This window comes from Acomys minous, assembly GCF_964271855.1.
Source record: "Acomys minous genome assembly, chromosome: 10".
Lineage (NCBI taxonomy): Eukaryota > Metazoa > Chordata > Mammalia > Rodentia > Muridae > Acomys > Acomys minous.
Genome location: NC_140491.1, coordinates 74,510,946 through 74,525,962, shown reverse-complemented (window position 1 = coordinate 74,525,962; position 15,017 = coordinate 74,510,946). Strand labels below are relative to the sequence as shown.

General features: G+C 39.3%; 1 protein-coding gene across 1 annotated transcript; it reads left to right on the top strand.

The window, feature by feature from the left end:
• Positions 1-336: 336 nt before the first annotated feature.
• LOC311607306 (olfactory receptor 1J4-like) lies at positions 337-1,332 on the top strand (the record flags this gene model as incomplete). The annotated part of the gene is made up of 1 exon (XM_084798972.1): positions 337-1,332. One exon carries the CDS (start codon positions 337-339, stop codon positions 1,330-1,332), a length of 996 nt encoding a protein of 331 aa, XP_084655098.1.
• Between the last annotated feature and the right edge of the window lie 13,685 nt (positions 1,333-15,017).

Genomic DNA, 15,017 nt, shown 5'->3' with positions numbered 1-15,017 from the left:
TCTCCTCACATCCTAGGTAAGTTTGGTCAACTTAATGGAACACAGCTACCAGAAGACCACCACTGAGTTCCTTGATGCTCAAAGTTAGAACAAGTCTTCACTCCAGAGGGTTGCACATCTGAGGTGTAGAGACATTGTATGAGAGCAGTTCTGAAAGTCACATTTTGTATTTTTAAATGTTTATAAGCTGTTTTTAATTATCAAGCACAGGTTTCACTAGGTACCTACTTACCCTATCTGGGATGCAGATACTTGTGATATGTCTGAATTTTGACATCATTATCTTCCTTTTCCAGCTGTGATCGGCCTCCTTACAAGTGATGTAGACCATGACTTATGGCCACTAAAAACAGGACAGAAGTGACCGAATTTGTGTTGTTGGGCTTGTCCAGCCGGCCAGAGATGCAGCCGGTTATTTTTGGAATTGTCCTTGTCATGTACCTGATGGCAGTTTTGGGCAATACTCTGCTAATAATTGTTGCTTGCTCAGACCCCAAGCTTCAGACCCCCATGTACTTCCTTCTCAGCCAGCTTTCCTTGATTGACATATCTCTAACAACCATCACTGTGCCTCAGATGCTGGTGCACACACTCTCTTTAAATAGAACCATTTCCTATAACCGCTGTATGACACAACTCTTTTCCTTTATGGCAGTGGGCAGCATGGAAGTTCACGTGCTGGGCACCATGGCATATGACCGCTATGTTGCCATCTGTGACCCTTTAAGATACTCTGCCATTGTCAGCCATAGCCTCTGTCTACGCATAACATTGACCTCGTGGGTGGTGGTCAGCCTTAACAGTCTCCTGTACAGTGTGTTGGTCACTCGTTTAATCTTCTGTGGCAACCAGATCACCCACTTCTTCTGTGACATCACTCCTCTGTTGAAGCTCTCCTGTACTCGACCGGTGGTCAATGAGATGTTAATCTTCACTGAGGGTGTAGCTGTGGTGGTCAGCCCCTTCTTCCTCATTTTTGCCTCCTATGTCCACATAGGAGTTGCCATAGCCCACATGCACTCAGTTGCTGCCCTGAATAAAGCCTTGTCCACCTGTGGCTCTCACATTCTGGTTGTGATGTTTCTCTTTGGTTCTTTGGTTCACATGTACCTCAAGCCATCATCCAGCTACAATCTAGAACAAGATCGCCAGGTTGCCATCTTTTATACGCTCATTTCTCCAGTGTTAAATCCACTGATCTACAGCCTCAGGAACCAAGAAGTTAAGGGAGCATTATGGAGACTTTTTAGGAAACTACATCTCAGGAAGCTTCTAGGCTGGATTTCAGGCAAACAAAGAATGCCAGCACATCTCATAAGAAACAAGGGTTAGTGTGCAAACTCTGCAGGGAGGTGAGCTAATCTCTTAATGATGTCTATGAATCATATTCCTGTGGAATCATTTTTGCTTTTAACACCCTCTTTGTGGGATTAGGAAAGAAGCGAGTTAATGAATGATGGTTTTGGACTTTTTTGACTGAGAATCTCATGTCATTGGAACTGAGGATATTTTAAAAAATCGTTCAACCCAAACATCTTCTTTTTCTTGTGAACCATGTAAAACAGAGAAAAATAAGTTAACTGGTATCAAATCAAACCAGTTCAGTGGTATACAGGGCTCCTATTATTTTAGTGGTGGTTTATCAAATATTCTCTTACAGAGAGACCGATGTGAATTATAGATGTTATTCACAGGAGTGAATCTTGTATAAATTATGGAATAGGTAACATTTTTGAATATTTTAATAATATTTTCAGCAGTCTGTCTTCTCACAGTAATAACACATCAAATGCCTATAGCGAATGAATTGTTCCATTTTTACCAGTTGTCTGCACCATAGAACATAGTATAGGTCACTGAAAACAAAGACCCATAGTGTCAACATGCAGAGATTGTGTGACTCTGGGGGCCTAAGACCCAACTAATACAGTTACAACACAACTCCTACACCCAAGGTTCAGGGAGAATCATAGAGGAGGGGGCAAAAAGATTGTAAGGGAGAGAGTACCAGGAGATAATATCTTCTCGACATGACAGGAAAGCTGTACCATGAAACCCTAACAATACGCTTTTGTAAACAAGTCTGGCACAATCACGTTACCATCTGAAATGTCAATGTGAATGAAGACAAGGGAAGCGTCATGGAGTTCCAGTTGTGAATGAAGAGATATTGAGAGGGAGAATAAATTTTGTTCATGTATGAGTTTTTTTGTAGGTTATCCAATCCCAAGTGGTCATCCCTAAATATATGTGCATAAAGCAACACTAAATGGACCTGGATGGGATATGTGTATGTGTATAAATGCATATATTTAACAATGATACTTGAATAAGAAAAAAGGTCATAAATTTGAGAGGTAGTAGGGGGAACAAGAATAATGAGAGAGAGAGAGAGAGAGAGAGAGAGAGAGAGAGAGAGAGAGAGAGGCAGAGAGAGAGAGAGAGAGAAGGAAATGATGTAAATATAGCACTCATGTATGAAATTCTCAAAAAATATTTCAGATAAAAAAGTGAAGCGTTCTTCCATTACAACCAAGTTGGTTTCATTCCTGAAACACATGGTTGTAGCATCATATGTAAATCAATAGGCCTAATAGAACCAAAGGCTAAAATTACATGATAACCTCATTAAACACACAGAAAGAGTAGGGGTGAAGGGAGAATGCATCAACATAATAAAAGTTACACATGACAAATCTATAGCCAATATCACACTAAATGAAGAAAAACCCAGAGCCCTCACTAAGATCAATAACAAGACCTAAAATTTTTACCTTAGGTCTTACTAGCCAAGAGAAAGACATAAAAAGGATACAAACAGGGGAAGAAGGAGTCAATTTATCTTTATGTTCTGTCTTTTCTTTTATTGAAATAATTTTTTCTCATGTAACATATGCTCATTACAGTTTCCCTCCCTCTACTCTTCCCAGTTACTCTCTATGTCCCCTCCCACCCAGATCCACTACCTTTCTGTCTCTCATTAGAAAACAAGCAGGATCATAAGGGATAATAATAAAATAAGACAATAACACTAGGAAAAGAGACCAGGAGAATGCACAAGAAACAAAGACCGACGTATTCACACACTCAGGAATCTCATAAGAACACTAAACTGGGAGCCATAATATATACACAAAAGTCCTGGCAGAGACCTGTTCAGACCCTGTGCATGCCGCTTCAGTCTCTGGGGTTCATATGAGCTTTGCTAAGTTGATTTAGAGGGCCTTCTTGGTATCCTCCTTCATCTCTGACTACCTTTCTGTCTACCTCAGGATTTCTTTTTTCTTTTTAAAAATATTTTATTAATTTAATCATATTACATCTCAATTGTTATCCCATCCCTTGTGCCTTCCCATTCCTCCCTCCCTCCCACTTTCCTCCTACTGCCCTCCCCTGTGTCTGTGGCTGAGGGGGATGTTCATAGGGTATCAAGTCTCTTCTTGGTAACCTGCTATCCTTCCTCTGAGTGCCACCAGGCCTCCCCATCCAGGGGATGTGGTCAAAAATGGGTCACAAGAGTTTGTGTGAAAGTCATACCCCACTCTCCACTCAATGGTGGAGAATGTCCAGTCCATTGGCTAGATCTGGGTAGGGCTTAGAAGTTTACTGCATGTATTGTCCTTGGCTGGTGTCATACCTCAGGATTTCTTAAGCTCTGAGGAAAAGGATGTAATGGAGACATCCTGTTTAGAGCTGAGTGTTCCAAGGTCTATCACTCTCTGCATAATTTCCAGCTGTGGGTCTCTGTATTTGTTCCCAGTTGCTCCAGGAGGAAGCTTTTCTGCTGATGGCTGAGCAAGGCATTCAACTGTAAGTATAGCAGAATGTCACTAAGAGTTGTTTCATTGCTAGTTTTTTAAAATAAGAAAAGTAATATTTGATTTTTACCTTAGGTCTCTGGTCTATCTAGTCTCAGGTCCTCGGTCACCTAAGCAGTACTAGGTATGGGTTGCATCTTGTGGAGAAGGCCTTAAGGTCTGGGCCATCACTGCCCTAGTATCTCTTGCAAGCAGGAAAGCACTGTAGATCAAAGAATTTGTGACTGGGTTGGTGTTTACATTTCTCTTTTAGTAGCACATAGATTATCTTGTAGAATCATTACTAATAATTAATATTGATTAATATTATTATTAATGGTACAGTTACTCTTTAACCAGGTGTATATACCCAAGTAAAGATACATGGAGACTATGTTTTATTTAATTAGCCTAGATCACAATATTGAGCAATGATTACTCCATCCTAAATCTCCAAGCTAGTATAGCTTTCTCCAAGCCAGAATTTCTGTCATACTTGCTTTTAAAATAATATCCTTGCTCTGGCTCACTCCTCCTGATGGTTCCTGGTCCTCTCCTCATGGTTCAATCTCCGCTTCCTCTCTCTTTCTCTACCCTTCGCAGGTCCATGATATCCCACCCTATTCCCTGTATTTTTCATCATTGTCTGGCTTGCATTTTATTTGCATAAATATAGAAAAACGGTGAAGATGCTTACATAAACTTGAGCATCGAGATACTCAGAAGAAACATTACAATGCCATGCCCAGATTGAAACCAAATAGTGAGATAGAGAAATCAACATTTGAATGAACAAGGATAAACTGTACACAGGCCACAAAAACATTATACCAAATAGTACCAAAGATGCTAGAATGTACAGGTCAGGGCTACCAGGGCAACCTCACCACATTTGTTGACTTGAGAAAGTGTTGTCTTCAACAATAGAGCCTTGCTGTCAGTGTGTGTAATGCAACCTATAGTAATTTTCATACTACTTCCCAAAGGGTCCTTAATTTCAGCTGTCTTTCCCTATATTCTATCCCTCACCCCCATCTTTCTTCTTTCTCCCAACTTGATTCTCTTTTTCCAGGCCCCATTCACCCTTAACTATCTACTCCATTTCCTTTCCTGAAGAGAACTCTATGTCCTCATTAGTACCTTACTTTATACCCAACTTCTGTGGTTTTGTGGATTGAAACTTAATTATCATTGATTTAACAGCTAATATCCATGTATAAAGGAATACGTACCATATTTGCCTTTCTAGGACTGGGATACCTCATTCAGCATACTTTTTTTCTAGTTTCACACATTTGCCTGCAAATTTCATGATATCATTTTTTTCTTAGTGGATAAGTGATACTCTGTTCTGTAAATGCACAATAGAGTATTTTTAAAATGGGATTTCTTTATTTATTCTTCTGTTGGGCAACATCTAGGTTGTTTCCAGTGTCTGGCTATTATGAACATAGCAACAATGGACATAGTTGAGCAAGTGCCCTTGTGGTAGGATGAAGCCTTCCTCCCACAAAACTCCCTTCGGCCTATTATTTGGCTGTGGGTTTCTGCATTTGGTTCCATCAGCTGCTGGATGAAGCCTCTCAAAATTCAGTTATGCTAGGCTCCAGTCTGCAAACATAGCAGAGTATCATTACTAGTATCAGAGGCTGTCTCTCTCCTATGGGGTGGGTCTCAAGTTGGGCCATCTCATAAATCTCTGCTCCATCCTTATCTTTGATAAGACAAATTTTAGGTAGAAGGTTTTATGTATGGCTGGGTGTCACCATTCCTCCACTGGAAGACCCACCTGGCTACAGGAGGTGGCAACTTCAAGCTCCATGTCTCCTTCTGCTAGAGTCTCAACTAAGATTACCACCATAGGATCCCTGGAGCCTCCCTGTCCTAGCAATATCCCCTCATTGATTTCTATTATCTTCCCCAAATCTGGCCCCAACTCCCTGCTCTCCTCATACATGATCCTCATCCTAGTTACCTTCCTCACTCCTTCTCTAACATATTTCCCTCCTTTTTTCTACTTCAGATGACTATTTCCCTTTCTGGGTGAGATTCAAGAAATCCTCCCTTGGTATTTCCTTGGCTTCTTTGGATCTATGGATTTTAGCATGGTTATCCTGTACTTTGTGGCTAACATCCACTTATAAGTGAGTACATACCATACTTGTCTTTCTGGGACTAGGTTACCACACTCAGGATGATCTTTTCTAGTTCCACCCATTTGCCTGCAAATTGCCTGGTGTCTTTATTTTCAAAAGCTGGGTAGTATTCCATTGTGTAAATGTGCCACAGTTTCTTTATCCATTCTTTGGTTGAGGGACATAGAGGTTGTTTCCAGCTTCTGGCTAAACAAATAAACTTCTATGAACATAGTTGAACAAGTGTCTTTGTCGCGTGGTGGAATGTATTTTGGGTATATGCCCAGGAGTGATATAGCTGGGTCTTGAGGTAGAACTATTTCCAATTTTCTGAGAAAACACCAGATTGATTTCCAAATGGTTGTACAAGTTTTCACTCCCACCATCCATGGAGGAATGTTCTCCTTGCTTCCTTACCTTTCCTCCTTACCAGGATGTGCTGTCACTTGGGTTTTTGATCTTAGCCATTCTGAGGAGAGTAAGATGAAATCTCAGAGTCATTTTGGTTTATATTTCCCAGGTTACTAGAATCTTTCAACACGTCTTTAAGTGCTTCTCTGGCATTAGAGATTCCACTTTTGAGAATCTGTACCTCATTTTTGATTGGGTTACTTGGTTGTTTGGGTCTGATTTCTTGAGTTCTTTATATATTTTGGATATTAGCCATCTTTCAATGTAGGGTTGGGAAAGATCTTTTCCCAATTGGTACACTCCTACTTTGGTGTATTGATGGTGTGCTTTGCTTTACAAAAATGTTTCTGTTTCATGAGGTCTCATTTATTAATCATTTATCTTAGTGCCTGAGCTGTTGTTGTTCTGTTAAAAAAAAAGGTACCACCTGTACCAACGACTTCAAGGCCATTCTCCACTTTCTCTTCTATTAAATTTACTGTATCTGGTTTGAACCTCCTTATGGAGTTGGCTTCAAATGTGGCAAACCAGCCACTGGTCAAAATGTCCTTGTTTCTGCCACAGACAGAATTCTGCCTAAAAATAGGCAAGTTTAGATGCAGGCAGAGTCGATGGCCAAACTTTTCCAAGACAGGGTAAGCAAGTCCTCAATAGTTCCTGCATCACAAATATGTCTGCCAGGAATATTGGGCCAGAGGGCTGAAGATGATGCTCCAACGTTGTAGAGAGTGTTGGGTGACTGTTGAGGCAGTAAACTGTTTCAGTCATTTTTTCATTTTGGAAGCTGCTAACAGTAAAGACCATATAACATACATTATTCTCTTAGTATGAAAAGTTCAGAACAAATAGGTCATTGATTTCCTAGGACGAGGAGATGAAAAGTTTAGAAGTAATAGCTAAGTGCACAGGTTTGTTTTTTAAAATGCTGGAAATGTCCTAATATTGGTTATGATGATTATATAACAATGTGAATATGCTAAGATATTGAATTCTATATCATTTGGGAGTAAATTATGGATACATTCTATAATTTTGTTTACTTTTTAAAATTCATTATCTTCTCCATCTCCTCTCAGTTCTGATCCTTCTCACCTCCTTACCTACTACATCATGGTTTCTTTCTCTCAGCCTCAGGAAAAAATGTAAACAACAGCAGCAGCAGCAACAACAACAAACCCCCAAAAATGAAAATCAAAACAAAGTAAAAGAAAGAAAGAAAATCAGCAAGAAAAAAAAATACCAACACACACACACACACAAAAGAAACAAATCTAATCAAACCAAAGTATGGAGCCTATTTTGTGTTGCTCAACTAGCTCTAAGGCTTGGGACCTGCCTGGAGTGTGGATGACATGACTACTCACATTCTGTTAAAGAAAACAGGTTTCACTTTCCCAGCACATATCAGTTACAAATAACTTCTTGGGTAGGGTGGGACGACGTCCACTCCCCTTTCTTGGTGCTGGGATTTTGTCTGATTTAGCTGTGTAGGTCTTGTATGTGCTGTCATAGACCCTATGAGTTCAAATGTGTACCCATCCTGTTCTGACTGGAAGACACTGTTTTCTTGGAGTCTTCTACCACTTTTGGCTCTTACAATCTTTCCTGCTCCATCTTATGCACAGATTAAGGTATAACATTTAGGGCTGAGTGCCACAAAGTCTCCCACTTCCCGCACATTGTCTAGTTATGGATCTCTTTGCTATTTCACATGTACTGAAGGAAGAAGCTTCTCTCTCTGATGAGGGCTGAGCAATGCTCTGCTGAGTCCCAGGCTATTGTGTACAAATTCTATTTGTATAAAGCTTTTGGAAAAAAAAACAGAATAATAAAATCATTATCAACTCATGACTAGTATTGCGCTATTCTGACTGAATCTTCCTTCTTTTGACTGTTTTGAAACATATTCAAATTGTAACGTTAAGTGTGATAATGAAAACAAATATTTCACGACGCTATCATCTATTTACCTACCTGTCTGTCACTACCACCTATCTCTATGCAATCTAAAGATGTAACTTCGATGCCAATAAAAACATTAACCATGATCTTTTCTGGCTTTAAAAATATTTTTATTAATTCTTTGAGAATATCATACAGTGAACTTTGAATATATCTCTTTAAATTCCCCCACTTACGATGCTCCCCACCTTCCCACCTTCCCTACCTAATTTTTTTCTTTTTCCTTTTCATTTTTTTAAAAAATTAATTTATTCTTGTTACATCTCAATGATTATCCCATCCCTTGTTTCCCTACCTAATTTTGAGGTTACTTCTTCTTTCCCACTGTTGAGCCCAGTTTGTATTGCCAGCTAGACTTGGAACTGGAGTGTGCCCTGGTGTGTGCTCAGCCTTCTGTGGGTCACACCATTTAAAAAGATGGCTCTGCCTATGACAGAAGCTGTCAAATGCTACTAGATTGTGTTTCCACTTTCCCTTCATTAGGATAGGACTTTCTCTGGTTAGAGCATGTGTATACCGTGTGCCTGCTGCCACATCTCAGTCTCTGTAAGCTCTCTAGGTTCAAATGTGCAAATGTCTGTTGCATCTAGAAAACACTTTCCTTGAAATTATCTAACACTTCTGGCTGTTACTGTCTTTCTACCCTTTCTGCAAAGCCCTCCCTGAGCCATGTACAGAGGGATGTGAAGTGAACTTCTGGCTTAAAGCTGAGCACTACAGTCTTTTGTTCTCTGCATGTTGACTAGGTATGGGTCTCTGTGATAATTGCTGTCTATGACAGGCAGACATTTCTCAGATGAGGGTTGGGAAGTGTTCTGGTTTCATAGTGGTTGTTTACAGTTCCAGACATTTACTTGAAAATTTCATAATTTGATTTTTCCTAGCAATGGAATAGTATTCTGTTGTATAAATTTACAGCATTTTGTTATCTGCTCATAAGTTCATAGACTCCTAGGCTGTTTATACTTACTGGCTATTGTGAATAAAGCAGCGCTGAATGTGGGTGAACAAGTTTCTCTAGAGCAGTACATCCTTGGGTTATATTCCCAAGAGCACTCTAGCTAGATCATGTGGTAGATATATTTTCAGTACTTTAAGGAACCTCCATGATAACTTCCATATCATCACATGCAGGTCAGTTTTTAAATGTCCAATTTTATTTTTTTTATTTATTTTATTTTATTTTATTTTATTTTTTTTAATTAATTTATTCTTGTTACATCTCGATGGTTATCCCTTCCCTTGTATCCTCCCGTTCTTCCCTCCCTCCCATTTTCCCCTTACTCCCCTCCCCTATGACTGTTCCTGAGGGGGATTACCTCCCCCTCTATATGTTCATAGGGTATCAAGTCTCTTCTTGGTAACCTGCTGTCCTTCCTCTGAGTGCCATCAGGTCTCCCCCTCCAGGGGACATGGTCAAAGGTGAGGCACCAGAGTATGTGAGAAAGTAATATCCCACTCTCCACTCTACTGTGGAGAGTGTTCCGTCCATTGGCTAGATCTGGGTAGGGGTTTAAGGTTTACCGCCTGTATTGTCCTTGGCTGGTGCCTTAGTTTGAGCGGGACCCCTATGCCCAAATCTGCCTATCATAATGTTCTACTTGTAGGCTTCTAGGACCCTCTGGGTCCTTCTACTTTGCCTTTCTCCCATGATTCTCTCATCTAGAATCCCACTAGAATGTCCTCTCCTCTGTCTCAGTTTCCTGGTAAGTGAAGGCTTTCGTGGGACGTGCCCCTTGGGCTAATATGCAGATATAAGTGAGTATATACCATTTGAGTCTTTCTGCTTCTGGGTTAACTCACTCATTATGATCATTTCTAGCTCAATCCATTTATCCACAAATTTCGGGAAGTCCTTGTTTTTAATAGCTGAATAGTATTCCATAGTGTATATGTACCACAGTTTCTTTATCCATTCTTCTATTGAGGGACACTTAGGCTGTTTCCATGTTCTGGCTATTATGAATAAGGCTGCTATGAACATGGTTGAGCAAATTTTCTTGTTGTGTGCTGGAGCATCTTCTGGATATATTCCAAGGAGTGGAATAGCTGGGTCTTGAGGAAGCCCTATTCCCATTTTTCTGAGATAGCACCAGATAGATTTCCAAAGTGGTTGTACTAGTTTGCATTCCCACCAGCAATGAAGGAGTGTTCCTCTCTCCCCACATCCTCGCCAGCATGTGGTGTCGCTTGAATTTTTGATCTTAGCCATTCTGATGGGTGTAAGATGGAATCTCAGAGTTGTTTTGATTTGCATTTCCCTGATGACTAAGGAGGTTGAGCATTTCTTTAAGTGTTTCTCAGCCATTTGATATTCCTCTGTTGAGAATTCTCTGTTTAGTTCCATGCCCCATTTCTCGATTGGGTTATTTGGTTTGGTGGTATTTAATTTCTTGAGTTCCTTATATATTTTGGATATTAGACCTTTGTCAGACTTAGGGTTGGTGAAGATCTTTTCCCAGTCTGTAGACTGTCGCTTTGTTCTCTTTACAGTGTCTCCTGCCTTACAGAAGCTTCTCAGCCTCATGAGGTCCCATTTATTAATTGTTGACATTAATGTCTGGGCTGTTGGTGTTCTGTTCAGGAAGTTGTCTCCTGTGCCAATATGTTCCAAGCTCTTTCCCATTTTTTCTTCTAAGTGACTTAGTGTCTCTGGTTTTATGTTGAGGTCTTTAATCCACTTGGATTTGAGTTTTGTACAAGGTGACAAATATGGGTCCAGTTGCATTTTTTTACACATAGACATCCAGTTAGACCAGCACCATTTGTTGAAGATGCTATCCCTTTTCCATCGAATGGATTTAGCTTCTTTGTCAAAAATCAAATGACCATATGTGTGTGGATTCATATCTGGGTCTTCGATTCGATTCCACTGATCAACCAGCCTGTTGCTGTGCCAGTACCATGCTGTTTTAATTACTATTGCTTTATAGTACAGTTTGAGATCAGGTATGGAGACTCCTCCAGAGCACCTTTTATTGTACAAGATTGTTTTAGCTATTCTGGGTTTTTTGTTTTTCCATATGAAGTTCAGAATTGAACTTTCAATGTCTTTAAAAAATTGTGTAGGTATTTTGATAGGGATTGCATTGAATCTGTAGATTGCTTTTGGTAGGATGGCCATTTTTATTATGTTAATTCTCCCTATCCATGAGCAAGGTAGATCCTTCCATCTTCTCATGTCATCTTCAATCTCTTTCTTTAGGGTTTTGAAATTTTTTTCAAACAGGTCCTTCACTTGCTTAGTTAGAGTAACTCCTAAGTACTTTATATTGCTTGTAGCTAATGTGAAGGGTGTAGTTTTCCTAATTTCTTCCTCTGCAAGCTTGTCATTTGTGTATAGGAAGGCTACAGACTTTTTTGAGTTAATTTTGTATCCAGCCAATTTGCTGAAGGTGTTTATCAGCTGTAGGAGTTCTCTGGTGGAATTTTGAGGGTCACTTATGTAGACTATCATATCATCTGCAAATAGGGATAATTTGACTTCTTCCTTTCCCATTTGAATACCCTTGATCTCCTTATGTTGTCTTATTGCTCTGGCTAGAACTTCGAGTACTATATTGAAAAGATATGGAGAGAGTGGGCAGCCTTGCCTTGTTCCTGATTTTAGAGGAATTTCCTTAAGTATCTCACCATTTACTTTGATTTTGGCTATTGGCTTCCTATATATAGCCTTTATTATGTTGAGGAAAGTGCCTTGTATTCCCGATCTCTCTAAAACTTTAAACATGAATGGGTGTTGGATTTTATCAAATGCTTTTTCTGCATCCAAAGAGATGATCATGTGGTTTTTTATTTTCAGTTTGTTTATGTGGTGGATTCCGTTGATGGATTTCCGTATATTAAACCATCCCTGCATGCCCGGCATGAAGCCTACTTGGTCATGATGAATGATATCTTTAATGTGCTCTTGTATTCGTTTCGCAAGTATTTTATTTAGAATTTTTGCATCGATGTTCATCAGAGAAATTGGTCTGAAATTCTCTTTCTTTGTTGAGTCTTTGTGAGGTTTAGGTATCAATGAGACTATGGCCTCATAGAATGAGTTTGGTAATGTTCCATCCCTTTCTATCTTTTGGAGTAGCTTGAAGAGTATCGGTATTAGCTCGCCCTTGAAGGTCTGGTAGAATTCTGCACTGAAGCCATCTGGCCCTGGGCTTTTTTTGGTTGGGAGACTATCAATGATTACTTCAATTTCTGTAGGGGAAATAGGGCCATTTAGCTTGTTTATCTGTTCTTCACTCAACTTTGGCAAGTGAAATTGATCAAGAAAATCGTCCATTTCCCTTAGATTTTCAAATTTTGTGGCATATATGCCTTCAAAGTAGGATCTTATGATTCTTTGTATTTCTTCAGTGTCTGTTATTATGTCTCCCTTTTCATTCCTGATTTTGTTGATTTCAATACTGTCTCTCTGCCTTTTAGTTAGTTTGGCTAATGGTCTGTCTATCTTGTTGACTTTCTCAAAGAACCAGCTCTTGGTTTTGTTGATTCTTTGGACCGTTTTTTTAGTTTCTATTTTGTTAATTTCACCCCTGAGTTTGATTATTTCCAGACGTCTACTCCTTTTGGGTGTTTCTGTTTCTTTTTTTTCTAGGGCTTCCAGTTGTGTCGTTAAGGTGTTTATGTGTGATGCTTCCAATTTCTTTTTAAAGGCACTTAGTGCTATGAATTTTCCTCTTAGCACTGCTTTCAATGTATCCCACAAATTTGGGTATGTTGTTCCTTCATTTTCATTGAATTTCAGAAACTCCTTGATTTCTTTCTTTATTTCTTCCCTGACCCAGGTGTCATTTAGCAGAGAGTTGTTTAATTTCCACATACGTGTAGGCTTTTTGTTATTTCTGTTGTTGTTGAATTGCAGTCTAAGCCCATGATGATCTGATAGGATACAAGGTATTATTTCAGTCCTCTTGTATCTGTTGAGGCTTTCTTTGTGAACTATGATGTGATCAATTTTGGAGAAGGTTCCATGGGGTGCAGAGAAGAAGGTATATTCTTTCTTGTTTGGGTGAAAGGTTCTATAGATATCTGTTAGATCCATTTGACCCATGGCATTGGTTAATGATGTTATTTCTCGGCTTAGTTTCTGTTTTGATGACTTGTCCTTCAGTGAGAGTGGGGTGTTGAAGTCTCCCACTATTATTGTGTGGGGATCGATGTGTGGTTTAAGCCTTTTTAGCAGATCTTTTACAAATGTGGGTGCCCTTGTATTGGGAGCATAGATGTTCAGAATTGTGATGTCATCTTGGTTGACTTTACCTTTGATGAGTATGAAGTGTCCATCCTCATCCCTTTTGATTAATCTTGGTTGAAAGTCTATTTTGTTCAATATTAAAATGGCTATGCCTGCTTGATTCTTGTGACCATTTGCTTGGAATATTTTTTTCCAACCTTTTATCCTGAGGTAATGCCTATCATTATGGGTGAGATGTATTTCTTGAATGCAGAAGAATGTTGGATCCTGTTTATGCACCCATTCAGTTAGTCTGTGTCTTTTTATTGGAGAATTGAGACCATTGATGTTGAGAGATATTAACGACCAGTTACTATTAAGAGTCTTAATTTTGATGTTGGTTCCAGTTGAGCGTTTGTGTAGTTGTGTTTTTGCCATGGTATAGTTATCTATTTCCTGAGTAGTTTTGGTTGTAGCTTGACCCTTTGGGATGGAGTTTTCCTTCTAGTATCTTCTGTAAAGCTGGATTTGTGGATAGGTACTGTTTGAATTTGGTTTTGTCATGAAATATTTTGTTTTCTCCATCAATGTTTATTGATAGTTTTGCTGGGTAAAGTAGTCTGGCCTGGCATCTGTGGTCTCTTAGGGTTTGCAGGATTTCTGTCCAGGCCCTTCTGGCTTTGATGGTCTCTGCTGAGAAGTCGGGTGTAATTCTGATAGGTTTGCCATTAAATGTTATTTGGCCCTTTTCCCTTGCAGCTTTTAATATTTTTTCTTTGTTCTGTATGTTTTGTGTTTTGATTATTATGTGACGGGCAGTTTTTCTTTTCTGGTCAATTCTATTTGGTGTTCTGTATGCCTCTTGTATATTTATAGGCATCCCTTTCTTTAGATTGGGGAAATTCTCTTCTATGATTTTGTTCAGAATAGTTTCTGGGCCTTGGAGTCTGATATCTTCTCTTTCTTCAATGCCTATTATCCTCAGATTTCTTCTTTTCATGGTGTCCTTAATTTCTTGGATGTTTTGTGTCAGGAGTTTTCCAGATTTGGCATTTTCTTTAATGGTTGCTTCAAGATCTGAGATTGTATCTTCTAGATTTGAGATTCGTTCTTCCATCTCTTGGATTCTGTTAGAAAAGCTCAGCACTGTGTCATTCGCCTTCTTCTCTGAGACCTCACGTTCTCGTTTTTCTTCTGTCTGTGTGTTTATCATTGAATCCATTTTCATCTTCATATCTTGAACAGATTTTTTTATTTCTTTCATTTGGTTGTTTATATTTTCCTGAAAATTTTCCAGTTCCACTCTATGTGTTTCTTTTATGTCTCGCACCTGCTTCATTGCTTCTTCCTGCATCTGATTTCTAATTTTAATTGCTTCCTCCATTACCATCCTCATTACCAGGGATTTGAGGTCATTTTCTTGTGTTTCCATTGTATGTGAGTTCTCCGGATTGTTTTCTTTGGGATAGCTGGGAACTGGAGACTCCATGTTGTTTTGGGGTTTTTTGCGTATGCTTTTACGCTGTCCCTTAGACA